Source organism: Aquila chrysaetos, chromosome 9 (genome assembly GCF_900496995.4).
Source record: "Aquila chrysaetos chrysaetos chromosome 9, bAquChr1.4, whole genome shotgun sequence".
In the NCBI taxonomy this organism is placed as follows: Eukaryota; Metazoa; Chordata; class Aves; order Accipitriformes; family Accipitridae; genus Aquila; species Aquila chrysaetos.
Genome location: NC_044012.1, coordinates 27016758 through 27042078, shown reverse-complemented (window position 1 = coordinate 27042078; position 25321 = coordinate 27016758). Strand labels below are relative to the sequence as shown.

The following is a 25321-nucleotide window of genomic DNA, read 5'->3' as shown; positions in this document are numbered from 1 at the left end:
CTGGAGAGGGGAGAAAGGCACAGGGGGTGAGGACCCCCTTACCAGCACCATGGCTCCATGCCGTCACCCCCCAAGAGCACCACGGCTGGGCCCCCATCACCCTGTCACCCCCAAGCACCACAGCCAGGCCCTTGTCACCCCCCAGGAACACCGTGCCGAGCAGGCAGCTGAGGCCAGGGCACTCACCCATCACGCAGGGGCAGGCAGGGAGTGCCGGGGGTCCTGTGGCATTGGGGGGGGATTGTTCCCTAGTCCAGCAGCTCGCGGATGCACCAGCTGCAGAGAAGGAGGTAGACGCACTCCCGCAGCAGCCGCAGCAGCCAGGAGCCCAGGCGCAGCCCCAGGGAGGCATTGTTGGGTGCCGGCAGTGCCACCACCCGCGCCACTCGCCTCAGAGCGCCCAGGGGACGGGCCGCTGTGGTCCGGAGGAGGCGCATGGCCGATGAGGGATCAGCGGGGTCTGACGTGGGGAGGCAGCCACACTGACATGCGGCTCCCCAGCAAGCGCTGGAACCTGCTCCATTCTCTGGGCTTCAAAAGCCTCAACAATAGCGGGTGCGGGGAGGGGGCACTGGCCCGGGGACCCTTTTGTTCGGGCAGAGCTGGCGTCACCCCCTGTCCCGCTCCTGCCAGAGTCCCGCAGGGTCCAAAGGGACCGGCACGGCCAAGCGCGAGCGTAACACAGACTGCAGGCTGAGCACAGCAGGTTTATTCAGTGCTGGCAGGCAGCAGGTTTATTCAGTGTCATCCCTGGCAGCACCAAGGACATCTGTGGGGGAGCCGGCTGCTGGCAGCAAACCAGCAGAGCCTCCCCGAGTGCAGCTCACAGGCCTTCACTGGCGGGAGGTGCGCTCATCTTCCTCGTTTTCCAGCTCGTAGGCAGGCCGGTAGCTCTCGCGGCCCCAGGCGTCGGTGTAGCGCAGCGCTGGGTTCTTCAGTGTGTTGGCCATGCTCCCCAGGGAGGTGTAGCTGCAGAGAGAGAAAGCGGCTGCAAGGCTGCGCCCAGGGGCATCAGCTGTGCCGAGCAGAGAGCAGCACCAGACACTTACCCCTTGTCGTAGAGCACACAGTAGGGGACAAAGAGCTTGCGCAGAAATTCCCAGATGTCCCGGTAGGTCCAGTCCTGCAGGCAGAATTGGGCAAGGATTGCCACAGAGCCAGGCAGTCTGCCCCGTCCTCCCCAGGGAAGGTAGCTGGCTCCCCCCAGGAGCACACAGGAGGGCCAGCTGGTCCCCAGTGTCCCAGAGCACCCCTGTTCCTCCAACACAGGAAAAACCCCTGGCGGGCAGGAACGAGCCCTGCCTGACAGCACCAGGCAGCTTGGCTGCTGCGTGGGGCACCCACAGCTGTGCAACAGAGCAGGAGATGCTCTGGGGAGAAGGGAAACTGGGAGGGAAGTCCTCTGGGATGGAGGTGGATTAGTGCCGGCTTCCAGCCCCATCACTTTAACCTGCCAGGCTCACTCCCCCACCAAGCAAGGACAGCCCCGTCCCCATCCCCAGATTGGGTGGAGGCCATGTACCAGCAAGGGGTTCACCCGCATGTACGGGGGCCAGTTGGGGTCCGTCATGCACATGGGCGTCAGAGTGCATGAGTAGGGGTCTGTCCGCCGTGTCCCCATCAGGACGGCCTCCAGCTGCGGCTGCTGCTCCTTCAGGTGGACCAGGGCCTCCCGGACGGAGCCCTCCACTGTGCAGAGCTCGATCTTGTACCTGGACAGGCAGGACGGGCAGCTGCCTGCCAGGCTGTGGGAGATGCTGCTCACCCCCTGCCTGGCAGCCCACCCCTCTCTGCCCTGTACCTCTGGATGGTCGCCTGGATGAACTGCTCCATTTCAGGGAAGGGGGACATGATGCGGATATAGAGCACCTGCAGCTTCTCCTGCCTCACTGGGCACCGCCTGGGGAGAGACCCGTCGCAGCTGGGCTCTGGCAGATAGCGACTGGAAGCAGGGTGGTTGCCCAGTCCCCGCGAGCTGGGTCCCAGGAATCCACTCGTCCCCTGGAGTGGGGCAGGGGAGAGCCTCGGAGCCCCGGCCAGGGTCCGCAGGACCCCTTCACCCCTGCCCCAGCCCAGGACAGTTGAGCCCCGCAGCCAGGTACCTCTCCACAGCGGCATGGACAAGGTGCAGCAGGGCTGTGCAGTCCTTGCCCCCGTTGAAACCCACGCAGAGCTGGGCCAGGCTGTACCGGTCCAAAGCCTCTTCGATGGTCCGCAGTGCTGCTGCCACCTTCTGCCCCAGGGCCGAGCCTGCCAGGACGGGACGGTTGGTGCCCGCCCGGGGCCATGCTGCCTTGGCGCTGCCCCAGGGCCTGCGGCACCTCGCCCTCTGGGCACGTCTTGTCTCCAGACACACCGCGGAGCCACCACCAGCCAGGAGCTTGCGCAACCTGGAGGTCTGTGCCATGGATGGGACAGAGATCCTGCCTGCACAGGGGAACCACGGCACCACTCCCCCTAACACACACTGTGCTCTCAAGGACTGGCACTGGCTGGCCCTAACTGTGGTTACAGGTCCCACTCCTACCTGCGTGGGATGGAGCCCACTGCAGCACCAGCAAAGCCTGAGCACACCTCAAGCCCCCCAGCACACCAGAGCAGGTAAGCTCTGCTCCCAGGCCGGTCTTCCCACCACCCCAGCCCTGCTGGGCTGCAAGGCCTGCGCAGGAGCAGCACGGAGGCACCGAGCCATGCTGCAGCACTACTTCCCTGTACCTGACTCAGCCAGGCCATAAACCTCCGTGGCTGCCGGCGAGATGCAGTCCGTCACCAATGGCACAACAACACCTGGCGGCAGCTTCTCTATCAAGAAGCGATACGCTTCCTCCAGGTCCTGCTCCGACTCCGAGTCCAGCGTCAGCTTCACACGGTAGTAGTTGTTGGCCCAGTCCGGGTAGGAACCCAAGCTGACGCGACCCTGGAAGGTGGCGTCAGCCTGGTCCAGCACAGGCGTGATGAGGATCTCGTCAGCTGCCACGTAGACGGTGCGGGTATGGAAGCGGGTCTGCTCGCTGCGGAAGAGGTGGGTGAGGCCATCCAGGGCGCGCTCCATCAGCGCTGGGATGCCGGGGAAGATGTAGACGTTGCGCACGCTGACCAGTGGGTATTTGAAGGTGCTGCCCGTGCGCCCATCTGTGCCATAGTTGAGGTAAGAGGACTCAGGGACACGAGCCAGCTTCATCTCAGGGCACTGCGCGTCCGTCTTGCCAAAGAACTTGTGCACCAGGGCCACCAGCTCGGGGTGAGGGGTGACCCTCTCCCCGAAGGCCCTGGCCACAGCCTCGAAGGTCACGTCATCGTGCGTGGGGCCGATGCCCCCCGAGGTCAGCACATACGTGAAGCGGGCGGCAAAGGCGGCCACCTCGCCGGCGATGGCGTCCACCTCATCAGGCACCACCGAGATGCGGGCCACCCGCACACCCAGGGCGCGCAGCCGCCGGCACATGAAGAAGGAGTTTGTGTCCTGCGTTTGGCCCTGGGGGGACGGAGACACACGTAACGGCGGGGCGCCCCGGGCCTGCCAGGCCCCGGCTCGGGAGCAGGCCCCGGCCCCGGAGCAGGCGCCAGCCCGGCCCGCCCCCCGCAGGCCCGACTCGCCCCCGGCCCCGGCCGCACCTTGAGGATCTCGTCGCCGATGACGATGATGCCGGCGGTGGCGGCGGAGCCCCGGGCCGCCGTGGGGCGGGAAAGCGCCATGGGGCGGGAGGCGGCGGCGCGCAGGGCCCCGCCCGCCCACAGTGCCCCCCACATGGGTCCGGCCGGCCGCCGCCGCCCGGCTAGGCCGCGACACCACCCCAGGCTGATTGGCCGGGCAACGCGCCCGTCACGAAGGACGGCCAGTACGGATTGGCCGGGAGGCGGAAGCCGCGGGGACGGAACCATGGCGGCGGGCGGGGACGACGCCCGCTCCCCCTCTATGGCTGTGGGTCCGCCCAGCAGGCAGAGGGCGGTGGCACGTGCGCCTCCCCGGGACACCCGGACCTCCGCCCCCCCCCCCCTCCCAGGCACCGGTAAGGGGGGGGGGGAAGGGGAGGGCTGCTCCGGGGAAGCCCTCCCCTACCCCCCGCCCCCCCCGGTCACTGGGAGCATGCCTGCACCCCCCAAAGCAGGATGCTGAGGCACCGGGAGCCCCCGCCCACCCGACACAGCAGACAGGAGTTCCCAAACATCCATTTATTGAAGCTTCAGCGTGTGCTCAGGCCTGGCGGCAGGAAGGGCGCCCCCGGCACTGGGGCCGAGGCCCCGCCCCGGGCAGCGCCCAGGCGGCCCCGAGGGTCACGGGGTGAAGCCCCCCCGGGAGTGAGGAGGAGGAGGAGGAGGAGGAAGGTGCAGTCTCGGTGGGGGCTTCGGTGGGCCGGGGCCCGCTCACTTCTCCGGCTTCTTGGGCAGCGGCCGGCGGAACAGCAGGATGTGGGGCTCTGAGGGGGGAGGTGGGGGGTCAGGCCAGGCCCCCCCGGCCGCCGCCCGCCCCCCCGGCGGGGCTCACCTGGCTCGTGGATCATGTAGTGCATCCAGCCCTGGCTCTGCTGCACCCCCAGGTTCCGCCACTCCGACTCCGACAGCAGGTGGGTCCTGGGCACCAGCTTGGCCACCTCCTTGGGCAGCATCACGTGCCTGCGACCTCCCCCACCCTCAGACGGCGGCGGCAACGAGGACCCGCCCCCCACCCCGGCTGCAGGTTCCCCGCCGGGAGCCGCTACCGGGACCAGGCCCCCCCACCCCATCCACCGGGGAGCCGCTAGAGGGAAAACTCCCCTCTTGCCCCACCGGGGGAGCCGTGAGTCGCCCGCCCCCCTCCCCTCGCTAGCGAGCCGTTAACGGCCTCCTCCCCCCGCCGCCGGGGAACCGTTACCCAGACCAACTTCCCCCGCCCCATCGGGGAACCGCTAACAGGACGACCCACTCTTACCGAGCATCCGTTACCGGGACACCCCTTCCCCCCCCCAACCTCCCTGGGGATCCGTTACCAGGACAACCTCCTTCCCGCCCCACCGGGGAGCCATCACCGGGGCGCGCCCCTCCCCCCCAGTCCCCACCCCCTCCCGGGAGCCGTTACGGGGCCCTCCCTTCCCCCTCCGTCTCACCGGTACTCGAACTCCTCGTCGTCGTACTTGTCCGAGTAGTAGATCTGCTTGTGCGCCATGCCGGCGGTCCGCCCACTTCCCGGCAGCCCCCGCCGCGCCCCTCACCTCAGCGCCCCGTCGACCCGTTGGCGTCACCGCCCCTCCCGGCGCTTTCAAACGCAGCCGCCCCGCGCCCCCATTGGTCGGCGCCAAAGAGCGGGCCGCGCGTCACGAGGCGGAGCGGGAGCCCATTGGTCGGCGCTCGTACGGCGGGGCGGGACCGCGGCGCCTCTTCCCCGCGGGTCGGGTATGGCCCGCTATTGGCCCGCTTGTCACGTGACGGGGGCGCGGTGAGGCCGCGCTGGAGGGCGTAGGCCGGAAGTGAGTGGCGGCGCTGGAGCGGGGAGGGCGGGCGGGTGGTGCGGGCCTCACGGCCGCCGGGACCGGAGGAGACCGGCTCGAGACCCATGGTGCCCCGGTGAGCGCGCGGGGCGGGGGGGCCACGCCCGGGGGCCGCGGCGGGGTCGGCGCGGCCCGCGCAGTCCCGCGGAAGCGGCCGGGCTGTGCGGGCCCCCGGCGGCCGTCAGGCCCGGGGCTCCCGGGGGCGGGCGAGGCCCCGTGGTGCCGGGCCGTGCCCCGGGGAACCCCCGCGGCGGCGGTGCCGCCGGGGCTGAGTCCTCCCTGCTCGTTGGCGCGCACTGCTCGCCGCCACTGCCTTGCGCGGAGCGACCGGGTTGTCCCGCCGCAACCGGCCCTGGGGCCCAGCGCTGCGGGGAGCCGGGTTGCCCTCCCCCGCTGCGCGGGGGAGCCGAGTGGGGGGCTCGGGGCCCGGCGGGGCGGGCCCGGCCCCCTCCCCTGGGCGGCCCAGCCGGGGGCGGTGCCGGGCCGTGCCAGCTGCTCGGTCGCCTTCAGGGCTCGGGGTGGCTCTGGTGCCCTGGACCCTCCCCTGGTGTGGCGGCCGCTGTACGTGCCCAGAGCTGCTCGCTGGGCTCTGTCTCGGGTCACCCCGTCCCGGGCGCTCAGGACCGTGTGCCGGTGTGGTGCACGGGAGTGAGGCTGGCTCCGGGGATGCTCTTGGGGCCTGGGAAAAAGCCCTGGACCCCAGACTGGCATGACCCCCAGCAGGGATGGGGCACCAGCTGGATTCGGAGGGATCCTTGGCCTCTATGGTGCCTGGGTGAGCTCTCCTGCCATCCTGCCTTCAGCCTGCCTGCGCTTTGATGCCTTGGAGGAAGGCAGGGGGAGAGTATCCGGAGCAGACCTGGCTGTTGTGGACAGGGGTAGACATTCCCCCTTGCAGGCTTTTGCCTTCCCCCTGGCAGTGTGTTTTGTCCGTCCCTCGCAGGCTGTCCTTGCTTCTCCAGTTGAATCTCTCGGATAGGGTCACCTGCATTCTGCCCTGGCCCAGGGAGACCCTGGACGTGGGTCCTGAGGGAATGTGACCTGGGCCCTGCCCGCCAGGTTGGCGCTGTGGATGCCTGTGGGCAAAGGGCAGCTCTCGGCAGCACTCCCCAGAGATGCCCTGGCCTTGGTCTGTTCCAGAGGGTTGAAGATGCCGTCTCTTCCCAGCTGAGCGGGGCCTGAGGATCCACCTGTAGCCCTTTGGTGGGGGAGCACTGTAGCCGGGTCACCTGTGCCCCTGGGAGCTGTGCAGGGTAGTGTCCCCTCCTTGGTGGGGACACAGCTGGGTCCCATGGAGGCTTCGGTGAGGCTGAGCGCCTGGGTCAGGGTCCCGATCCTCCTTCCCTGCTGCCAGCCTCGGCTCCTGGTGTCCAAAGGGCCTCTTCGCTGCCTTTGCTTGGTAGTGAGTGACCTGGCATGGTGCTGCCAGGCCCTGCCCAGGGCTGATCTGTGCCACTGTGCTTGCTGAGCAGGGCCTTCCTTATCTCACTGCCTCCTGAGCTAATCACGTTAGCGCCCACGTGGGCTCCAGCACAGCCTTTGCAGGCCCCAGATAAGGGCACAATTGCTGCAAGGAGGTAAATCATGTTTGTTGCCCTGCGCTGCTCGGTGGCCTGGCTCCGACCACATCGTCTGGGCTGTGAGAGTGAGAAGGGCAGTGGCTCTGGAGCTGCTCCTGCTTCACTTGCCTTATTTTCCCCTCACAGAGCTTTCTCCCCCTCCTGGCTCCCCTCTCATAGCCTCTTTCCACGACTCCCTTCTTCACCGCTCCCCTGGTGAGGAGGGGGCCACAGCCCCAGGGGCTCTGCACATTCTTTTGCAGCAGGGTGCTAGCTGAGGGGGTGGCAGGTGGGCAGGAGGGGGAAGCTCTGCCCCTCTGGGCTGTCTCCGGTCTCCCTGCTTGTGTGTGGCCTCTGGGCACTGGTTTTGGGGCTGGGTAGGGATGGGCTCCAACACTTGTCTCGGGTCATGGAGAGACTCTCAGCCCTTGACACCATTTGCCGGTGTGGGCAAGGTCTGAGCAGAGCCAGGCTCAGCCTCGTGCTCCTATCCCAGTGCTGTCCTCCCTTGGACGCTCTCACCCCTTGTGTTGGGAGCGTGTTGTATGGCTGCTACAGCCCCGTCTGCCTGTGGTCAGCGAGGAGGAGCAGGGTCTGCCTCTTGGTGCCAGGGCCACTGCCTCGGCGGTCCAGGGCAGGGCTGGCTAACTCCCTGTTTGTCCCTGAACCGCAGGTCGGAGTGCCAGACGAGAGGGGCTGTGCGTTTCTGTTCCCTGCCCGGGGCCTGCCCTGCCCTGCCCTCCGCCAGCGATGGAGTATGTGGTAAGGACTTCGGTGGAGGGCTAGGTGGCTTCGGTGGTGGATCCTGCCTCCCCTCTCTCCCCGCTGGCAGGGCCCCAGCCTCCTCCCCAGGTCTCCGCTGGCATCTCCCAGCCCCTCTTCGGTGCGGCAGAGAGGTTGCACGCAGGAACATGTAGATGCCGTGTGATGCTGTTGTGATGTTCAGGGGAAAAAAATCAGCTGTTGGCTGGATTTGAGTGTTTCTTTGCTTCTCCAGTGTGGCCACTGTCAGACCGAGGGGGTCTCCTGCCCCAGGCAAGGCGGGTACGTGCGGCAGCGGCTGGTGCGCAGCTGCCTGCTCCTCGCTGTGATTTCTTGCCAAACCACTGCCGTGTTCCAGGTCTCTGACTCAGCTCCGAGTTTGTGTTTCCTGGGAGGATGTCGGGTGCTGACCTGGTAGCAGAGCCCCGAGCGTCCCCTCTCTGCTCTTCCTTGCCCCGGGCTGTGCATGAAGTCCCAGCCCCAGGCGCCCAAAAGTAGCCCACGTCCCTCTGTCTCTCCCACGTGCGGGGAGGATCTGGCCCCTCTCCTTGCTGCCAGGGCACGAGACGTGTCCCCAGAGCTCCTCGGGGGTGGTTGTTCTGGCTGCTCTGTTCATCCTCCGCTGCAGGGGCAGGAGCTTGCTGCTGGCCTGTCTGGCAAGGGGAAGGGCTGCTGCCTGCTGGATGGGGCTCAAGGGCTGTCTGTTCAGGCAGGGCTGTTGTTCCACGGCTCTGCACGCATCTCAGTTTGCCTTCTGCACTCTGAACCTGCTGGGAAGGGGTCTCTGACACCCTGGGGTGGGCTCTGGGGCTGGGGGTTCTGCGGCAGTGACACCTCTGGTCTCCAAGGGCTGGGAGCAGCAATATGTCTCCTCACCAGCCAGTGCAGGCTGGCAGGGTGACGTGGGCCGGCTGGCCTCAGGATGTTCTGATAAAATCAGAAGTCATTCCATCTTATAAAAGCAGAGGCCTGTCTGAGCAGGGGGCTGCGGCTCCTGGGGCGTGCCAGCCCCTTGGTGCGTGTTGGGCATGGCTGCTCTGAGCCCTGTCACCTGTCTGGGCGACAGTCAGGGCCTGGGGTAGTGGGAAGGGGCTGAGGAGACCTCCCTGCCCCTGCGTAGTTCCCTCCTGCTCTTATCCCGGCAAGGCCCTGAGGAAGCATTGGGGCTCATGGAGCCCGTGCTGGGCATGTGGGGGGACCCCAGCCCCACATCTGCCAGCGGCCAGGCCCTTGTGAGCAAACCCCACTGCTTCGTGCCTGTTCAATGCCGCCTAGCTGGGCTTCCCCCGACACAACTGGGGGCTGTGGCTGGCCCCTCGTGGGGCTGGTGGCTTCCTGGCTCCCTGGCCCCGGGCTTCCTGCTTTTCTTTAGAGCTGCGGTGCTGCTGGCCACAGGAAGGTCACAGCACCGAGCGGCCAGGGGGCCCCTGGTGGGGACAAGCGCTTCGCAGGACGGCTGGTGCAGTCTCTGCGCCTGTGGGACCACCGCTGCCAGTGGCTGAGGTGGGGGCTGGTGGTCACGGAGGCGGTGTGTGCGGCCGAGGCGATGCTCTGGCACCAGGAGGGGGGCAGGTGATGGACCCGCCGTTGTGAGCCATGGCCCCTTGCACCATGCAGGAGGCTATTTCCAGCTCCGTCCTGGCTTCCATTTCCCTGTCCCCGTGGCGGTGTGCCAGCGTTTGGGAAGCAGGGCGGGCAGCCACCAGGGCTGAGCAGCGCCCGGCAGCGGGCCCAAGCAGGGAGAGCCCTTTCCTTAGGCTGGATTTACCCGGTTTTGGCTCGGTGGCTGGTTTTGCAGAGCGCCTGGTGCCTGGGAAGGCCCTGGCCCATGGTGGGTCAGAGGGGTTGGGTGCTGCGGGGCTGCCCGAAATCCCTGCTTCAGCCCACGGGAGGTGGAAGCGGGGAGGCTAAGGTGGACGAGGCTGTGAAGAGCAGCGTGGGCTTTGTGGTTGGGTTGGCCCGAGGTCCCACCGGTGTGCCGGTGTGTCAAGGATGGGGGGAAGCAGTGGAGACTTGCCGCTGACACCCCCACCCACCGGTGGGGGCTCTGTCCAGCTCCCCATGGTAGAAAGGGCCGAGGTTTGCCCCCGGTATGCTCTCACTGCCTGCTCCTGCTAGCTCCGCCTGTGACCTTGATTCTTCTGCTCCAGATAGGCACTGGGTCCCCACCCCTCGCCAGGAGCCCCTCCTGCGCTGCGCCCCAGCCCACACGCAGCCCCCACCGCGGGCAGAGCCTGCCCCGCCGCCTGTGAGTCAGCACGGCCCTTCCGATTAGCGGCAGCCCCTTCTCCTCTCCCGGGAGGAGTCAACACTCAGTGCCGGCTGCGATGCGGGAAGGAGCAGCAGCAATTAGCAGCAGCCACCTCTCCTGCCGGCTCCCCACCGCGGCCGGGGGCCCGTGCTGAGCCCTGCCGACAGCCCACCTTTATCCTGCTCCTGGGCATCCTCCTCTTCCTCCCACCAGCCCTCCGGGCAAGATCCGTGCCCGGAGCTGCGCTCACGAAGGACTGGATGTCCTTGCATCCCAGGCAGCTGCAAGCACCGGCAGCATCTCAGCATTGCGGCCCCCCCCCGGCTTCAGGTGCCGCTCCCCCCAGCAGAGCCTGGGGAGCCAACGACAGTTGCCTGCTGCTAGCACGTGGGTTGCATAGCGCTGGCCGCCACAGAAGGACCTTGTTCGCTCCTGGACAGTGCTCGGAGCGGGGCTGGGCTGGGCTTGGATGCGCTCTGTGGCTGCCTTGTCTCAGGGCTTTAAATATTCATGCTTTTGATTTCCTCTTAGCGGCTGGCGACAGCAGGGCAGCACAGGGGCTGAAGCGAGTCGGCTGGGGTGGAGGGCAGCCGTGCCGGACCCGGCAGTGGGGCAGAGGGGGCTGGATCCGGCCTCAGCTGAAGACAATGGGATTTGTTGCTGGCCCGGTGCAGGAGCGACATGGGGCTGTAGGGCTTGAGTACCTCCAGGCTGGGGGCCAAGTGTGCTGAGCCCCCCCTCCCTGTGCCGGCGGCTCCCTGGGGCGTAGCCGCAGCCCCATTTTCCTCCCCGTCGCGGTGGGAGCGTGGGGTCGCTCTCCGTCTGGCTGGATCCGCGCATCCTTGCTGACGCCAATCGTGATCGATCAGCTGCAACGGCACAGAGCTGGGCAGCCCCTGGACCTGCTGCCTGGTGTCCTGGGGCCAGCTCTCCCTGCCAGCCATGCCAGGCTGGCGTGGACCTGGTGCAGAGCTTGGCCGAGGCTTCTTCTTGGGGGTGGCTTCCCAGTGGCTGCAGGCGCTCGGACTCTCCATGGGGCCCCCATGAGACCCGGCTGGCTGCCTCCACCCTGCTGCCAGACGGGATGGGACAGCCCTGGCCCTTCTCACCTCTCTCCAGCATGGATCTCCTGCAGAAGAGCAAATACAGCCACCTGCGGAACGAGTCCGTCTCCTCTCTGGAGGAGGCTGTGGGGGGCGTGGGGGTCCCAGCCTCCCTGGTGGAGTCCCTCACAGGCACGCGGTCTCTGCCTGGCTCCCTGTCCTCCTCTTCCCTCGGCCCCACGGCACCTCTTGGAGAGCTCTCGCCTGAGTCAGAGGACAGCCCCACCACCCTCTGCTCCTTCTTCCCCAAAATGGCCAACCTGAAGCTCTCGAACCCTGCCAACCTACTCAGCCTGCGGGGCTCCTCGGCCGGCAGCAGTCCAGGGGAGCCCGGCCCTGCAGGGATGCTAGAACCGGCACTGGGGGGGGGCTGCCGGCCCCGACTCAGCGGGACCTCTCGCTGTCTGTTCCCAGGATATGAACAAGCTGAGCTGCGGGAAGAAGACGCGGGTGGAAGGCGGCCAGCTGGGGGGTGATGAATGGACCCGCCACGGCAGCTTCGTCAATAAGCCCACCCGTGGCTGGCTGCACCCGGATGACAAGATCATGGGCCCCGGGGTCTCCTACCACGTCCGGGTGAGTGCTGGGGACTGGGGGGGCATGGGAAGGGTCATGATGGGGATTTGGGGATGTCCTGACATGCTCCTTGAGGGTGGCAGGTGGGCAGTGGGATTCCCGGGGAGGTCACCGCTGTGGAGCCAGAGGGCTTGGGGCCCCAGCCCCCTCCCCAGCTCCATGGGGAGCAAACCCCGGGGCTGCCCAGGCTGACCCTGCTCTCTTCCCCAGTACATGGGCTGCGTGGAAGTCCTCCAGTCCATGAGGGCTTTGGATTTCAACACCAGGACACAGGTCACCAGGTGAGCTCTGCCTCTCCCCACGGGCTGCCACTTTTGGGGTGGGGTGGGTCTGAGCCCCGCACAAGCCCCTGGTGGTGGCATGTGGGACTTTTGGTGGGGGCCAGGCTGCCCGCAGCCCCATCAAATACTAACACCAGCATGCTTCCCCTGCTTGAAGGGCCCCGGCCAGCGCTGCCCAAGGGCTTCCCATTTGTCACCCTGTCCCTTCTGCCTGTGCTGGTCCCCGCATCCTTGGTCCCGTGGTCGGGGGGTCACAGGGGAATGGGGAGGGCAGGCGCTGGGGTGGACTGACATCCCACTGTGCTCCCTGCAGGGAGGCCATCGGGCTGGTGTGCGAGGCTGTGCCCGGTGCCAAGGGAGCTGTGCGGAGGAGGAAGGTGAGGCTGGGCTGGGGCGCTGCTGGGGGGAGCATGCTCGGCCGTCTGGGCATGGGGCCAAGGGCTGGATCCCAGCTCAGCTGGCCGTGCCCAGGCTGGGCAGCCTGAGGCTCTGATCTCCCACCATGGCTCAGGCCAGTGGAGCTCAGAAGGAGCAGTGGTGAGGATGAGGTGCCCTGTCTCTGCTGTGGAGGGCAGCAGGATGTGCCCTGTCCCCCCCCCAGCCAGGCTGTGTCCGGCCTGGGGAGCCCCTTCCCCATGCTGCTCTTTGTCCCCAGCCCTGCGGCCGCTCCCTGAACTCCATCCTGGGCAAGAGCAACCTGAAGTTTGCTGGCATGCCCATCACCCTGACCATCTCCACCAGCAGCCTCAACCTCATGGCTTCTGACTGCAAGCAGGTGAGAGTGGGGAGGTGCCAGGGGCTGGGTGGCTGGCTTTAGACAAGCAGGAATCCTTGTGTCCCCCACCCCGGACCCTGCTGGGGCAGGGGATGTCCCCAGCCTCCCTAAGGGATGACTGGGTGGGCTGTGTGACCTGCTGAGTGCCCACCTCCCCCCAGTCCCTGAGGGTGAAGAGGTTGGAGCAATATCCTGCATGCTTGGCAGGATTTGTCCTGGAGACTGAGAGACCCAAATCCCGTGGCCTGGGGACAGGTCTCCTGGTTTTCACCCTGCTCCCAGTGGCCCTGTTGGTGTCCCAGCCCTTTTCCTGGTGGTCTGTGGCTCATAACCAGGGCTCCGGAGGCTTGTTAAGCCCCTGTGCCAGGCCAGCCCCAGGAGGAGTGTGACAGGCAGGAGGTGTTGCCTCTGGCTGCGCGCAGAGGAGCTCCTGGCTGCATCCAACGAACTCTCTGCCTTTCAGATCATTGCCAACCACCACATGCAGTCCATCTCTTTTGCTTCTGGGGGAGACCCGGTGAGTACACACGGTTCCTGTCCACGCATGCCCTGCCCCATGCTAGGGATCAGTGCCTCTCCTGCCCTCTCCCCAAAGTCTCAGGCACCGCGTTCCCCGGCAGCCCTGTCTCACCACTGGTGTCTCGCCCGCAGGACACAGCCGAGTACGTTGCCTATGTTGCCAAAGATCCCGTCAATCAGAGAGGTGAGGCTGCTGCTGAGGGTGCTAAATGCCAGAGCCGTTTCATGGATGTTTAGGCAGAGCTCAGTGTGGTGGGAAGGCACCAGGTCCCCTGTGAGGAAGCTCTGGGGTGCATAGGGCAGGCTCGAGCGGTGGAGAACTTAACATTGGGGTTCCATGCTCCCATCCCACCATTCCCTCCCCAGCCTGCCATATCCTGGAGTGCCCTGAGGGCTTGGCGCAGGATGTGATCAGCACCATTGGGCAGGCCTTCGAGCTGCGGTTCAAGCAGTACCTGAAGAACCCCCCGAAGCTGGTGACACCGCACGACAGGTAAGGGCAGGGCTGTCTGGGAAGGAGAAAGGTGAGAGGGTGTCTGAGATTGTTTGGTTTTGGAGAGGGGATGCAGTCCTGGCTGCTGTCAGCTGCTCATCTGTGTTGTGCCCTCCCAGGATGGCAGGGTTTGATGGCTCTGCCTGGGATGAAGAAGAGGAGGAACCAGCCCCGGATCACCAGTACTACAATGACTTCCCCGGCAAGGAGCCTCCCATTGGGGGGGTTGTGGACATGCGGCTGCGGGATGGGGCTGCTCAGACCCCCAATCACCTGGGGGCCACGCTGGTAAGGCTCTGGGTGCATCCTTGTGGGGAGGCTCCATGTTACAAGGGAGATGCAGGGACCCCAACGGGACCATGGGCTCTTCGCTGAGGGTTATTCTGCCACGAGAGCTGTGCCACATGTCTCCCTGGCACCTCTAGCAGCCCAGGATGTTGGGAGTGGGAAGGGGTGGGGAGCGCAGTGGGGCTCACCCTCCACCTCTCCCTGCAGCCTGTCGGCCAGTCGTCTGGTGGGGAGTATGACCCCCGGAAGCAGCACACTCCTGCACAAGGTAACACGATGGATGTGGCCAGACCCCATCTGGTTTCCTTGACCCCAAGTGCTCCAGCAGTGGGCACTGGTGTTGGGGCCGAGGCAGGCTGGAGCCCTGCTGACCACAGTGCTCTTGGTAGCAGGGAGAGAGAAATACCTGGCTCCAGTGGGCGCATCTGGCCGCACAGACCTTTTTGATGACCCATCTTATGTCAACGTGCAGAACATGGAGAAGACACGCCAAGTGTCGGCCGCTGGCACCCCCGCAACGGCCAACGGCAGCACCCAGAGAGACCTCTTCGACATGAGTGAGTGGGACTGCGAGTGCAGCCGTGTCTGGGCTGGGGGTGGTTGGTGGTGAGGTTGGTCACGGTCCCCCCTGGCTCCTCTCTCCCTGCAGAGCCCTTTGAAGATGCCCTGCGTGTCCCCCCATCTGTGCCCATGGGGCTACCCCCTGCCCAGGTGGTGGCCTCCATGGAGGAGCAGCTGAGACGGGAGCCCTGGTACCATGGGAAGATGAACCGCAAGGAGGCCGAGAAGCTGCTGAAGGTGAATGGAGACTTCCTGGTGCGAGAAAGCACCACCACCCCGGGCCAGTACGTGCTGACCGGCTTGCAGGGTGGGCAGCCCAAGCATCTGCTACTCGTCGATCCCGAGGGAGTGGTGAGTCCATGTAACACCCTGAGGACAGAGCTTGGCACAGCTTGGGGGGGCCCTGGGGGTTACAAGAGCCACCAGGGCATTGGACTTCCCTGTCACTCCTTGGGGGAGATGTCTCTGGGCTGGCTTGGGGGATGGTGAGGGCCTGGTGGAGCGTGGGGGTGAGGGCTGCTCCCCTCCAGTTGGTGCTAAGCCCATGGAGGCTGGTGGCTTTGGCCTCCTGTGCAGCCATCAGCGGCCTCCCGAGTGCCCCTTCCCCGGCCCCCCCAGGTGCGGACGAAAGACCACCGCTTTGAGAGCGTCAGTCACCTCATCAGCTACCACATGGACAATCACCTACCCATCATCTCGGCTGGCAGCGAGATGTGCCTGCAGCAGCCTGTGGAGAGGAGACTCTGAGTGCTTGTGGGGCCCCGATGCACAGCCCCCCAGCTCTGCTCCCTGCCCCTGGGAGCCCTTGGACTCTGCCTGGGACTGAGCGTGGACTTGGCCAGGGACGGGGCCTGTCCCCCTCTGCCACGTGGAGCTGGTGCCTGTGGTGGCTGTGGGCAGCATGGTGTGAGCTGCCTGCAGCGTGGGGGGCTGTTCTTGCCAAAGCCCCTGCCTCCCCCCAGCTCCAGCCTTTGCACAGCAGCTCAGCTCCTACCAAAACCCGGCCCTGCTGCCATGCCGTGGCTGCTCTCTGGCGTGGGCATGGGCTCAGGGCTGGCGGAATCGAGCCGCCTCCGCCGCGAGCCGGGGGCATGCCCCCCAGCATCGTCCCCTGCCCATGGGCCATGGAGGGGGGCTGAGGGGCAGGGGTCCGCTCCCCCAAGCACAAGGCCCGGCCAGCCCTGCCACCCACTGTACCCGATCACTTTACGTGTTAACTCTGTGCCTTGACCCCGCAGGTCCCACACTCTTATGCAATGCCGCGGGGCTGGGGACAGACCCCCCCCCCCCCCCCCCCGTGCTCCCAGCTCCTGCCGTGCCCCTTCCTGGGATGTGCTCCTCTGCACCCCCTCCCTGCCTGCCCCCCCCCGGGGTCCCGGCTGGCCACGGCCGGCTCCGGCAGCCCCGGGGGGGGGGTGGCAGGAGCGTCGTTCCCCCCCTCCCCTTGCATGCACGGTCTTACTCCCCCGCAAGCCAAAGCGCAGCCCTGCCCCTCGCAGCCCCGGCCCCCCTCCCCCGGGCCCCGCTATACCAAAGGAACCGGCGGTTGGTATTAAAGTTGGTATTTCTCTAGGCCCTGGCTGGTGTGGGGAGGGGAACACCGGGCACACGGCCCCTCCTGCCCCTGGCGCCGGCGTTGCCCCCTCGGTCGGCACATGGTTCCTTCGACTCCCTTCTTCCCCCTCCCGGGCCTTACACATGGTCCATGCCGCTCTGCTTTAGCCCGCCCCCGCGTCGTGTAGTTGGTTGGTCCGGCCCCCCCCCCCCAGCCCCCGGCTGGGCCTGGCTTATGGTTCGTCGCGTTATAACAGCCCCCCCACCCGGCGCTGCACTTGGTCTGCCCTGACCTCCCCCCCTTCCCGCCAGACGCGTGGTGGTCGCCTCCCGAGCATCCTCGTCCCGCCCCGCGCGCAGTGATTGGGTCCGCTCGGCGTCTGGTTCCGGTTCCGGTGGGGTACGCCGTGAGGCGGAGCGGCGGCGGGCCCATGGCGCCGGGCCGGCTGTGAGGGCCATGGCGGCCCCACACGCGGAGAAGCTGGAGGCCGGTGTCCCGGCCCCGCCGCCCCCGCCGGGGCCCCCGCACCCCGCGGGTGGCGCCGCCGCCGGCGGGCCCGGCCGGAAGCAGGGGAAGGCAGGTGAGCGCTGACGGACGGGCGAGCGGGCGGGCGTGGGGGGGTGAGCCCCGGCTGCGGCTGACGCGGCCCCGCTTGTCCCCGCAGGGCTGCAGATGAAGAGCCCCGAGAAGAAGCGGCGCAAGTCCAACACGCAGGTAGGGCTGGGCGGCGGCGGGGCCGGGAACGAGGCCGGGGCCGGGGGGGGGGCCGCAGCCCTGACCGGCGCCTTCTCCCTGCAGGGCCCCGCCTACTCCCACCTCTCGGAGTTCGCCCCGCCGCCCACCCCCATGGTGGACCACCTGGTGGCCTCCAACCCCTTCGAGGATGATTTTGGGGCCCCCAAGGTGGGCGCAGCCCCTGCCCCCTTCCTGGGCAGCCCCGTGCCTTTCGGCGGCTTCCGCGTCCAGGGGGGGATGTCACCGCAGGTGCCCCCCGGTTACGGCGGAGGCCCCCAGCCCCTGCGGAGGCAGCCCCCCCCCCTTCGCCCCTGGGCAGATGGGCCCGGCCTTCAGCATGCCCTCCCAGAACCCCGGCTATGTCCAGCCCGGGGGCATGGGCTTCCCGGGGCAGCCTTTCAGCCAGCCCCTCGGACAGAACTTCAGCCCCCCCGCGGGGCAGCTCCTGCAGGGGCCCGTCGGGGGCTTCGGGCCCATGATTTCCCCTACTGTGGGGCAGCCCCCCCGGGGAGACATGGGCCCCGGGCCAGCCCTCAACCCCCCCGGGGGACCGGCGGCCTCCCAGCGCTTCAGCCAACCCAGCAACCTCTTTGGACAGTCGCCCATGCAGCGCCCAGGGCAGAACGTGCCCCCCCTGCCCCCCACCGCCAGCCCCTTCCCTGGGGCCGACCCCGGCTTCCCTGCCGGCGGTGAGGAGGGGGGCAAGAACCTCAACCCCACCCCTAGCACCTTCGCCCAGGAGCAGCACTCGGGCTCCCCCGCCACCGTCAACGGGGCACAGCCCGGTTTCGCCCCTGGCAGCACCAGCCGCAGTGCTGGCACCCCGGAGACCAACAGCCTCCCGCCACCCCCACCCGGTAAGGCAGCCGGCAGTTCAGGGCACCAGCCGCCGCCGGGGCTGGTGTACCCCTGCGGGGCTTGTCGCAACGAGGTGAACGACGACCAGGACGCCATCTTGTGCGAGGCCTCCTGCCAGAAGTGGTTCCACCGGGAGTGCACGGGGATGACGGAGAATGCCTATGGGCTGCTCACCACTGAGGCCTCTGCCGTCTGGGCCTGCGACTTCTGCCTGAAGACCAAGGAGATCCAGTCGGTCTACGTCCGGGAGGGCCTGGGACAGCTGGTGGCTGCCAACGACGGCTGAGCTGCTTTCCCACTGCCGCCAGCAGCTTCCCCTGCCGATTTAGGACCAAACCCCCTTTTTTTGTAGCCTCTGCCGCCGCCGCTGCCCCCCCCCACCAGCCAGAGAGATGGTGCCAGGCACCGGCTGTGGCTCTACCAGCTGCCACTGGGACCCGGGCCGGTGCTGGCTGTGCCATCGCCAGCCCTTTGCTGCGGGGGGGGGCTGCAGCCCCAGTGCACTGGCCTGCGGGGGCTGAGGCTCCCCGGTGCCCCCCCCCCAGCTCTGCCTGGTGGGGTCAGTGCCCTTGGAGGGCATGTGTGTGTGTGTGTGATCCGGTCCCCACCACCATCCACGACTTCCCCCGGGGCTGTGCGGCGGTCCCGGTGTCCCTTCCACATGCTCGGGGCAGTCCCGCTGCCCGGGACAGTCCTGGTGCCTCCCCGCCCCTCTCTTTTAGCCGATCGTTAATGGAAACTTTTGTACCGTCGCTATAAAACTCTGAAACCCGCATCTCAGTGTCTCGCTCCGCTCCCGCCGGGGCGGGGGGTTGTCCGGTACCGGGGGTGGGGGGTGTCCGGTACCGGAGGGGTCCCACGTGCCCGCCCCGGGCCATCCCGTTGGTCCGTCGCCGCCACCGCCCGTCCCCATTGGCTGTTCGCGTCACGTGCGTGCCCCTTCCCGAGGGCGGCGACCGGCACCGGGGAAAGTTCCCGGGGGAAGGGACCGCGGCCGGGGCCGGCAGCGGCAGCAGGTACCGCCCGGTTCCTCCTGGCCCCGGGGGCCGCCGCGGCGGAGTCCGCTTCCCCGGGCGGGGTCCGGGGACCCCGGGCCGGGGGTTGCACAGCGGGCGCGGCTTGAACGGGCACAGCCCGGTGCTGAGGCCGCAGGGGCGGGGAGGGAGGGGGTGTCACCGTGCGGGGCCGGTTCCGGGTACCTGGGGGGGCGGGGGCTGCTCGAGGTCCCGGTACCGCCGCCGTCCTGCGGCACCCCGGTGTCCCCATGCCGGGCCCCGTGTCCCCCGTCCACCTGTCGGGCAGCATCACCCGGCTAAAAATACCCGTGGCGGCAGCTGGGGGCGGGGGGGGGGCCCGGTGGGAGGGTCCGGTTTTCCTGGGGCGGCCGGTGCTTCGGCCGCGGCTGCTCCCTGCAGCAGCCGGGGGTCCCTCGGTGTGGGCAGGGTTTGGGGAGCAGGGACCGCAACTCTCCTAGTCAAATCCTGGCGGTGCTGGGAGCTGGGTCGTGTCCTGTCTGTGCCTCCATCCCTCTGTCTGTCCCTCTGTCTGTCCCTCCATCCCTCCGTCTGTCTCTCCATCTGTCCCTCCATCCATCCCTACTTCTGTCTCTCTGTACCTCCATCCCTCCACCTGTCCCTCTGTCTGTCCCTCCATCCGTCCATCTCCTTGCAGGTGGCTCTGGGCTGTCCCCATGGCAGAGAAAACAGCATCCCGGGTCTCGGACCACAGCTGGGTGCTGGCGGGCGGCGAGGTGAGGGCTGGAGACACCCCAGGGCAGCACCCATGGCCTGCCCGGAGCTGTGGGCAGGGCTGCAGGCAGAGGGAGGCAGATGGGGGTTGAGGCCGAAGGTGCCACCTGCCCCCCCCCCCCCCCTTCTCCCAGTGTCTGCCTGTCGACACGGTGGGTCCAGAGCAGGATTTGGCCTCCCACGGGGCTGAGGATGAGGAGCTGGAGGAGGAGGAAGGCACGCAGGACACCATCACAGGCAGGCAGCAGCCGTGGGGACAGGGCAGACCTGGTGTTCCCCTGTGCCGCCGGCTCACCGCCGCTCTCTGCCTCTCCCCAGCTGTGGCCGCCAATGGCACAGCCACCTTCCCCGGCCAGACCCAGCACCCAGAGAGCAGCGAGCTGGGGGTAAGCCCAGGAGCAGGGAGGGGCTGGGGTCCTGCTCACCCCGTGGGGACATGTGACACCTCAGTGCCTGTGCCCGCAGGATCTGGAGGAGTGTTGGGACCCCAGGGCTGGGGCGGTGCCTGCCCCAGATGGCTCCACAGAGCCCGATGTGCCGGATGGTGATGAGCAGGAGGAGCACGATGCCGAGGCTGAGCCGGGACCCTGCCCTGACAGCCCCATAGCAGGTCAGGCCCTCGGAGGGGACTGGCTGGGGGGGTCTGTGCTGGCAGTGCTGGGGCACAGGCCCTCCCTGGAGGTCCCCCTGTCCCTCCCCAGGGCCACCAACGGAGGAGGGGAGCTGCACCGGCAGTGACGATGATGTGGAGGGGCTGCGGCGACGGCAGGGCCACGAGCCCTGTCCTGGGCCCCCCCCTCCTGTGCCTGCCCTGCACCAAGGGACACTGGATGCCGGTGACGGGGATGGGCTCAGCATGAGCAAGTACCTGCTGGGTGCCTTGGCACTGGTGGCTGTGGGGCTGCTGATCGTCTCCGGTGAGTGGGGGTCCCAGGGGCAGGGCAGGGGTCTCGGTGTCCCCCTCATTGTCCCTTCCTCTCCCCAGGTGGCATCTACGACCCGGTGGATGGTGAGTATGGGGGACTGTCCTGCCCGGGCAGGGTACAGCCCTGCGGCAGCCTGGACGTTCAGCCATGGTCAGACGTCCCTGACTGGTTCCTCTCCAGGTCCCATGGAGAACGTGGTGAGCCGGGACGTGGCAGCCAGGGAGCAGGAGTTGCTGCTGCCCACAGATGGCAATGTACGGAGGGGGTCGACAGTGGGGCTCAGCCCCTCTGAGCTGGCCAAGGGGAGGCAGCGTCCCCAGCCCCCCCGGGGCTCCCATCCTTCCTCATCCTTCCTCTCCCCCAGGACTCGCAGCAGAAGGCCCCCTTGTCAGACGCCGGGAACCCCCAGAGCGTGCAGTCTGTGAGCCTTCTCCTGGACAAGCTGGCCAAGGAGAACCAGGAGATCCGGCTCATGCAGGCGGAGCTGCAGGTGAGTGAACGTGGTCGTGCCTGGGGAAGCCAGGTGCCATGTCCTGGCGCTGCTCTCCCGCTCCCACCTCGCTCACGGCCCCCCCCGCTCCCTCCCCCTGCCCCAGGCCCACAAGGAAGAGCTGCACGCCCTGCTGCAGAAGAGCGAGGGTGAGCCGGTGGCGGCTGGGGCGCAGCAGCAGAGCCTTGCCGCGGAGAATGCGCGGCTGCGCGCGGCACTGGAGCGGGAGGCCGCCGCGCTCCGTGACACCCAGGCTGAGCTGCAGCACCTGCGAGCTGCAGGGGCACCGGGCAGCCCCCGGGCTGGGGAGCCGGCGGCAGAGCAGCCCCCCAGCACGGGTGCCTCAGCCCATGGTGAGGATGCAGCACGGCGCGAGGGTGCCTGGCGGCATGGCTGGCTGGCTTCGGTGCGGCAGGAGCTGGTGGGTGCTCTGGAGCGGGCACGGGGCCCCGGGAGTCTTGAGGGGCTCATGGAGGAGCTGAGCGCCCTGGAGCAGCGCCTGGGCCAGGAGCTGGAGGTGGCCGAGCCCTTCCCTGGGCCCTGGAAGAAGCCCTTCAAGGCAGAGAAGAAGGAGAGCAGGTGGCACAAGCGGCATGGTGCCGGGCGGGGCCCCCATGAGCGGGAGAGGAGGGAGCAGACCAAACCCCACAGGCCTGGGAAGGACCCCCGGCCCCCCCGGGAGCACAAGCCAGGGAAAGCCTGGGGGAAGTCGTCTCATGGCCCCCCCCCAGCGCGGCCCCCGCGAGCTGCCCCCTCTCAGCTGGTACCAGGCACCCCAGGGTTGCTCGGGGGTGGCTGACTGCGCCCGCAAGGAGGGCTGGGAGGTGCTGGGGGCTGCGCTGAAGCCGGTGCAGAAGGCAGAGTTCCTGCGGCTGCTGGAGGGCTTCATGGGGCGGCTGGGCTGGGGGGGGCACTTCGGGCGGCTGGCAGCACGGCTGGACGGCGCCTTCGGGGCCGACGGCACCTTCGCCCACGACCGCCTGCGCTTTGTCGACTTTGTGGATGACGTGGAGGAGCTGCTGGAGGAGGTGGCGCGGCAGGAGCAAGGCAACAAGGAGGCGGCCGACGGTTTCGAGGAGTATGTGCTGCGGCATTACGCCGGGGACGGCGGGTGAGCCGGGGCGGGCGGTGCCAGGGGGTCCTGAGGGGCCAAGCCCTGGCACCCCATCACGGCCCCCCTTCTCTTGCAGTGCCGCTGGGAAGGAGCAGGGCCGGAAAGCCTCGCGGCAGCACAGCATCAGGGGGGTAGAGCCGCGGGGGGCAATGCCGTAGTGTGCTGGGGCGGCTGCCGCACTGCAAGCCTTCGTCCAGCACCCCCAGGCAAGGGCTCCCCATGGGCTGTGTTTGGGGGACCTGGAGGCTGCTGTTGCACCCCACAGGGCCAGGTCCCCGACGGGACGTGCTGTGTGATGCTGCACTGTCACCCCACAATAAAGTCACCGCTGGGCTGAGCTGTGCGGGTGTGGGGAAAAAGGGGGGGTGGGGACGGGAAAGGGGGTGCTGGGGAGGGAACAGGGGGGTGGGGGAAAGACTGCTGGGGGAACGGGGGGTGCTAGGGGAACAGGGGTGCAGGTGGAAAGTGGGGTGCTGGGGGAAAGGGGGGTTCAGAGGAGGAACAGGGCATGCTTGGAGGAAAGGGGGGAGCTGGGGAAGGGGTGTGCAGGGGGGAGGAGGGGGTGCTGGGGGGGCCAGGGTCGCGCCGTGTCCCCACGGGGTTTCGGGGTGCCCCCTCCCCCCCCCCCGCTGTGGTGCGCGGCGCTGCGCCGGCCCCGCCCTGCAGGGGGCGCCGTGAGGCGGGCGCCCCGCCGGAGGGGCGGAGTCAGCGGCGCCGCGCCCCGCCCCCCTCCTCGGGCCGTACCACTGGGCTCCCCCGCGAGGGGGGGAAGGTCCGCGGGGAAGGGGGTGAGGGGGTGGGGCGGGGCCAGTCCGGGTAGGGCTCCCTCGCGCGGAGGGCGTGGCCGGGCGGGCGGATGGCGGCGCCGCGCGCGGTGGTGCTGCTGAGCGGGAAGAGGAAGTCGGGGAAGGACTTCGTGGCCGAGGAGCTCCGGAGCCGGTACCGGGGGCGGGGCCCGCACCGGGGGGGCGGGGAGGCCGGGACTTGCCCGGGTGGAGCCGGCCGGGCCCGGTGCCGGTGCCGGTGCCGGTGCCGGTCCTGGTCCTGGTCCCAGTGCCGGTGCCGGTGCCGGTGCTGGTGCTGCTGACTGCTCTCCCGCAGGCTGGGCCCTGACGTGTGCACCGTCCTGCGCCTCTCTGGGCCCCTCAAGGAGCAATATGCCAAGGTACCCCGGCCCTGCCACGCCCTGCCACACCCTGCTGCGTGGTGCCATGCGCCGCCACGCCACGCCGCGCCCAGCAGTGCCATGCTGTGCCGAGCTGCACCACGCTGTGCCGCTCCGCGCTATGCCACACTGTGCCTCGCTGTGCCTTGCCGCACCACGCTGTGCTATGCCACACCATGCTGCACCACATCATGCCATGCCGCACCGGGTCACGCCGTGCTGAGCCGTGGCGTGCCGCACCAAGCCTTGCCGTGCCATGCCGTGCTGCACCAATCCTTGCTGTGCCATGCCATGCTGCGCCGCGCCATGCCCCATGGCACAGGCCGTGCCTGCTGACCCCCTCTCTCCCCAGGAGCACGGCCTGGACTTCCAGCGGCTCCTGGATGCCAGTGCCTACAAGGAGATGTACCGGCAGGACATGATCCGCTGGGGTGAGGAGAAGCGCCGTGCCGACCCTGGCTTCTTCTGCAGGACAGCGGTGGAGGGGGCAGCACAGCCGGTGTGGGTGAGCGGTGGGGGGCACGCAGCAGGTGCGGGGGGCGCAGGGTGGGTGCTGATGGAGCCCCCCCTGCACAGGTGGTGAGCGACACGCGCCGCCTCTCGGATGTGGAGTGGTTCCGGGATGTCTATGGTGATGTGGTGCAGACCGTGCGGGTGGTGGCCACTGAGGAGACGAGGAAGAGGAGGAACTGGGTCTTCGTCACTGGTGAGCAAGCGAGCGGTGCTTCCCCGCGCACGCTGCCAAACCCGGGGCTGCGCGGCACTGCGGCTGCCCCATGGGCACGGCTCTGCCGCCTCCACTGCCATCCCCTGGCTGTGGGAGCTGGCGGTTTTGGGTAAAGCCCCCCAGCCCCAGGGGGATGGATGGACGGATGGATCCTGATCCACCTTGGGGGCCTCATCTGGGCTCTGCTCATCCCCAGGGGTGGATGACGCCGAGTCTGAGTGCGGTCTGGACCAGGGAGTGGCCTTCGACTGGGTGATCACCAACGACGGGGACGAGCGGTCCCTGGACGAGCAGCTGGAGATGCTGCTGCGGTCGCTCCGCGGTCGGCTGTAGCTCGGTGACCCTCTGCCAGAGTTTGGGGACAGTGTCCCCTGCCCAGCCTCATGGCATCCCCCCTTCTGCCTCGTGCAGGCCCTCCTTGCCCTGCAAATAAAGCTCCGACATGGAGAACCGCTGCCACCGTGGGTCTGTGTCTCATTTCCCTGGGGGGGGACACCTTCACATGGGGCTGGGGGACACAAGCGATGCACCTCTGGCTGTACCCCAGCCCCCCGGGTGGGCTCCCCAGCTTTGGCGTGGGCAGAAGTGCAGTCTAATTCCCGCTGCTGGGGTGGGGGTTGCCAGCTGGCTGTTCGTGGTGTATTTTAATAGGCTTCCAGTGGCCAATTCCCCACGGATTATCCGCTTCCCAAGCAGACGGCTCCTGCCCTAATACCTGCTCCTCTCCTGCAGCAGCTGGGCACGGCCGGGGGTGGGTCATGGGGGGCTGTGAGAGGGGGGCTGCAGGCTTGGGGAGGGGCATTAGGGTCCTATCCCCCACACCACATCACTGTGTTAGGGAGCCTGGCATCACCCTGATCCCCCTTGGGGACATCCCTGGGGTGGGGGGACGGACACACGGACGGCATGACCCATTCCCAGCATGGGAGCACCCGCTCCAACTGCTGCCTGTAATCTCCAGCCTCCATAAGGGGATTATGGGGTTTTATATAAGGGGAGGCAGGGGGGGCTCTATAAGGGGTGCCCAGGGTCCCCCATAGGGTGGCTCGTTGCCCACCGGGGACCTGCAGCCCCCTCTCTGTGCCGTCGAGGGGGTCCCCCGGGGAGGATGGGTGGGTGATACTGGTGCGGGGTCGTTCGGGACTTGCAGTCCACTGGCGTGCATCGGCGCTGGTACACCCCGGTGGACTACAAGTCCCGAACGACCTCGCAGAGACTCAGGAACCGGGGGCGCGGGGCGGGGGGTGTGTGTGTGTGTGTGTGTAGGGGGGGGATACACGAAGCGGGGAGCGGGCGGGGATGATGTCAGCCTGCGGGGAGCCCCGGCGCGGCCAATGGCGCGGCGGGGCCGGGCCGGCGGCGGCGGGGGC

At 68.1% G+C, this 25321-nt stretch overlaps 6 protein-coding genes and 1 long non-coding RNA gene across 11 annotated transcripts; 4 read left to right on the top strand and 3 right to left on the bottom strand.

Annotated features, from left to right (window-relative positions):
* Nucleotides 1-707: 707 nt before the first annotated feature.
* On the bottom strand, nucleotides 708-3897 carry FLAD1 (flavin adenine dinucleotide synthetase 1). Its single transcript, XM_030026617.2, has 7 exons — nucleotides 3616-3897; nucleotides 2716-3475; nucleotides 2103-2250; nucleotides 1802-1900; nucleotides 1523-1712; nucleotides 1050-1123; nucleotides 708-969 (listed from the first exon to the last, which is right to left on the bottom strand). Exons 1-7 carry the CDS (start codon nucleotides 3880-3882, stop codon nucleotides 834-836), a joined length of 1674 nt encoding a protein of 557 aa, XP_029882477.1. The 5' UTR covers nucleotides 3883-3897; the 3' UTR covers nucleotides 708-833.
* A 261-nt stretch (nucleotides 3898-4158) lies between these two features.
* CKS1B (CDC28 protein kinase regulatory subunit 1B) lies at nucleotides 4159-5455 on the bottom strand. 2 transcript variants are annotated; one of them, XM_030025166.1, is made up of 3 exons: nucleotides 5085-5212; nucleotides 4487-4614; nucleotides 4159-4418 (listed from the first exon to the last, which is right to left on the bottom strand). In XM_030025166.1, exons 1-3 carry the CDS (start codon nucleotides 5141-5143, stop codon nucleotides 4366-4368), a joined length of 240 nt encoding a protein of 79 aa, XP_029881026.1. In that variant the 5' UTR covers nucleotides 5144-5212; the 3' UTR covers nucleotides 4159-4365. The 2 variants fall into 2 exon arrangements, with proteins under 2 accessions (XP_029881026.1, XP_040981985.1); XM_041126051.1 differs by lacking the exon at nucleotides 4487-4614 and having other exon boundaries at nucleotides 5085-5455.
* Nucleotides 5438-16205, top strand: SHC1 (SHC adaptor protein 1). Of its 3 annotated transcripts, XM_041126049.1 has the most exons (14): nucleotides 5445-5541; nucleotides 7698-7786; nucleotides 11555-11716; nucleotides 11927-11997; nucleotides 12311-12374; nucleotides 12653-12772; nucleotides 13236-13289; nucleotides 13424-13475; nucleotides 13658-13784; nucleotides 13904-14072; nucleotides 14280-14340; nucleotides 14462-14629; nucleotides 14722-14984; nucleotides 15252-16205. In XM_041126049.1, exons 2-14 carry the CDS (start codon nucleotides 7775-7777, stop codon nucleotides 15378-15380), a joined length of 1452 nt encoding a protein of 483 aa, XP_040981983.1. In that variant the 5' UTR covers nucleotides 5445-5541; nucleotides 7698-7774; the 3' UTR covers nucleotides 15381-16205. The 3 variants fall into 3 exon arrangements, with proteins under 3 accessions (XP_029881020.2, XP_040981983.1, XP_040981984.1); XM_030025160.2 differs by lacking the exon at nucleotides 7698-7786 and having other exon boundaries at nucleotides 5438-5541; XM_041126050.1 differs by lacking the exon at nucleotides 5445-5541 and having other exon boundaries at nucleotides 7535-7786; nucleotides 14465-14629.
* Nucleotides 7216-15082, bottom strand: LOC115345780. The gene is made up of 3 exons (XR_005933182.1): nucleotides 15070-15082; nucleotides 12817-12827; nucleotides 7216-7541 (listed from the first exon to the last, which is right to left on the bottom strand). It is a non-coding gene; the product is annotated as an uncharacterized LOC115345780 (long non-coding RNA).
* A 295-nt stretch (nucleotides 16206-16500) lies between the features above and the next one.
* On the top strand, nucleotides 16501-18556 carry PYGO2 (pygopus family PHD finger 2). Its single transcript, XM_030025161.2, is given in 4 exon segments — nucleotides 16501-16768; nucleotides 16853-16902; nucleotides 16987-17217; nucleotides 17219-18556. Coding segments are annotated over 4 exon segments (1254 nt in total). The 5' UTR covers nucleotides 16501-16644; the 3' UTR covers nucleotides 18068-18556.
* A 155-nt stretch (nucleotides 18557-18711) lies between these two features.
* PBXIP1 (PBX homeobox interacting protein 1) lies at nucleotides 18712-22396 on the top strand. Its single transcript, XM_030025158.1, is given in 12 exon segments — nucleotides 18712-18797; nucleotides 19453-19531; nucleotides 19664-19766; nucleotides 19848-19915; nucleotides 19995-20139; nucleotides 20231-20446; nucleotides 20515-20538; nucleotides 20636-20709; nucleotides 20820-20945; nucleotides 21052-21663; nucleotides 21665-22056; nucleotides 22136-22396. Coding segments are annotated over 11 exon segments (1902 nt in total). The 5' UTR covers nucleotides 18712-18797; nucleotides 19453-19471; the 3' UTR covers nucleotides 22218-22396.
* Nucleotides 22397-22872: 476 nt separating this feature from the next.
* On the top strand, nucleotides 22873-24406 carry PMVK (phosphomevalonate kinase). 2 transcript variants are annotated; one of them, XM_030025164.2, is made up of 5 exons: nucleotides 22873-22998; nucleotides 23161-23224; nucleotides 23577-23729; nucleotides 23801-23930; nucleotides 24148-24406. In XM_030025164.2, exons 1-5 carry the CDS (start codon nucleotides 22916-22918, stop codon nucleotides 24282-24284), a joined length of 567 nt encoding a protein of 188 aa, XP_029881024.1. In that variant the 5' UTR covers nucleotides 22873-22915; the 3' UTR covers nucleotides 24285-24406. The 2 variants fall into 2 exon arrangements, with proteins under 2 accessions (XP_029881024.1, XP_029881025.1); XM_030025165.2 differs by lacking the exon at nucleotides 23161-23224 and having other exon boundaries at nucleotides 22878-22998.
* The last annotated feature ends 915 nt before the right edge of the window (nucleotides 24407-25321 follow it).

Excerpts from the sequence above, each read along its gene's own strand:
- FLAD1 (XM_030026617.2), bottom strand. The coding sequence starts at position 3,882 with ATGGTTCCGTCCCCGCGGCTTCCGCCTCCCGGCCAATCCGTACTGGCC. Across the intron at positions 1,713-1,801 it reads ATCCAGGCGACCATCCAGAG|GTACAAGATCGAGCTCTGCA; the intron begins GTACAGGGCAGA and ends CTGCCTGTCCAG. Across the intron at positions 1,124-1,522 it reads TGCGGGTGAACCCCTTGCTG|GACTGGACCTACCGGGACAT; the intron begins GTACATGGCCTC and ends TTCTGCCTGCAG.
- CKS1B (XM_041126051.1), bottom strand. The coding sequence starts at position 5,143 with ATGGCGCACAAGCAGATCTACTACTCGGACAAGTACGACGACGAGGAG. Across the intron at positions 4,419-5,084 it reads GACGAGGAGTTCGAGTACCG|AGCCCCACATCCTGCTGTTC; the intron begins GTGAGACGGAGG and ends CTCCCCCCTCAG.
- SHC1 (XM_041126049.1), top strand. Across the intron at positions 14,073-14,279 it reads ATCACCTGGGGGCCACGCTG|CCTGTCGGCCAGTCGTCTGG; the intron begins GTAAGGCTCTGG and ends CTCTCCCTGCAG. Across the intron at positions 14,341-14,461 it reads GCAGCACACTCCTGCACAAG|CAGGGAGAGAGAAATACCTG; the intron begins GTAACACGATGG and ends TGCTCTTGGTAG.
- PMVK (XM_030025164.2), top strand. The coding sequence starts at position 22,916 with ATGGCGGCGCCGCGCGCGGTGGTGCTGCTGAGCGGGAAGAGGAAGTCG. Across the intron at positions 22,999-23,160 it reads GCCGAGGAGCTCCGGAGCCG|GCTGGGCCCTGACGTGTGCA; the intron begins GTACCGGGGGCG and ends GCTCTCCCGCAG. Across the intron at positions 23,730-23,800 it reads GGGCAGCACAGCCGGTGTGG|GTGGTGAGCGACACGCGCCG; the intron begins GTGAGCGGTGGG and ends CCCCCTGCACAG.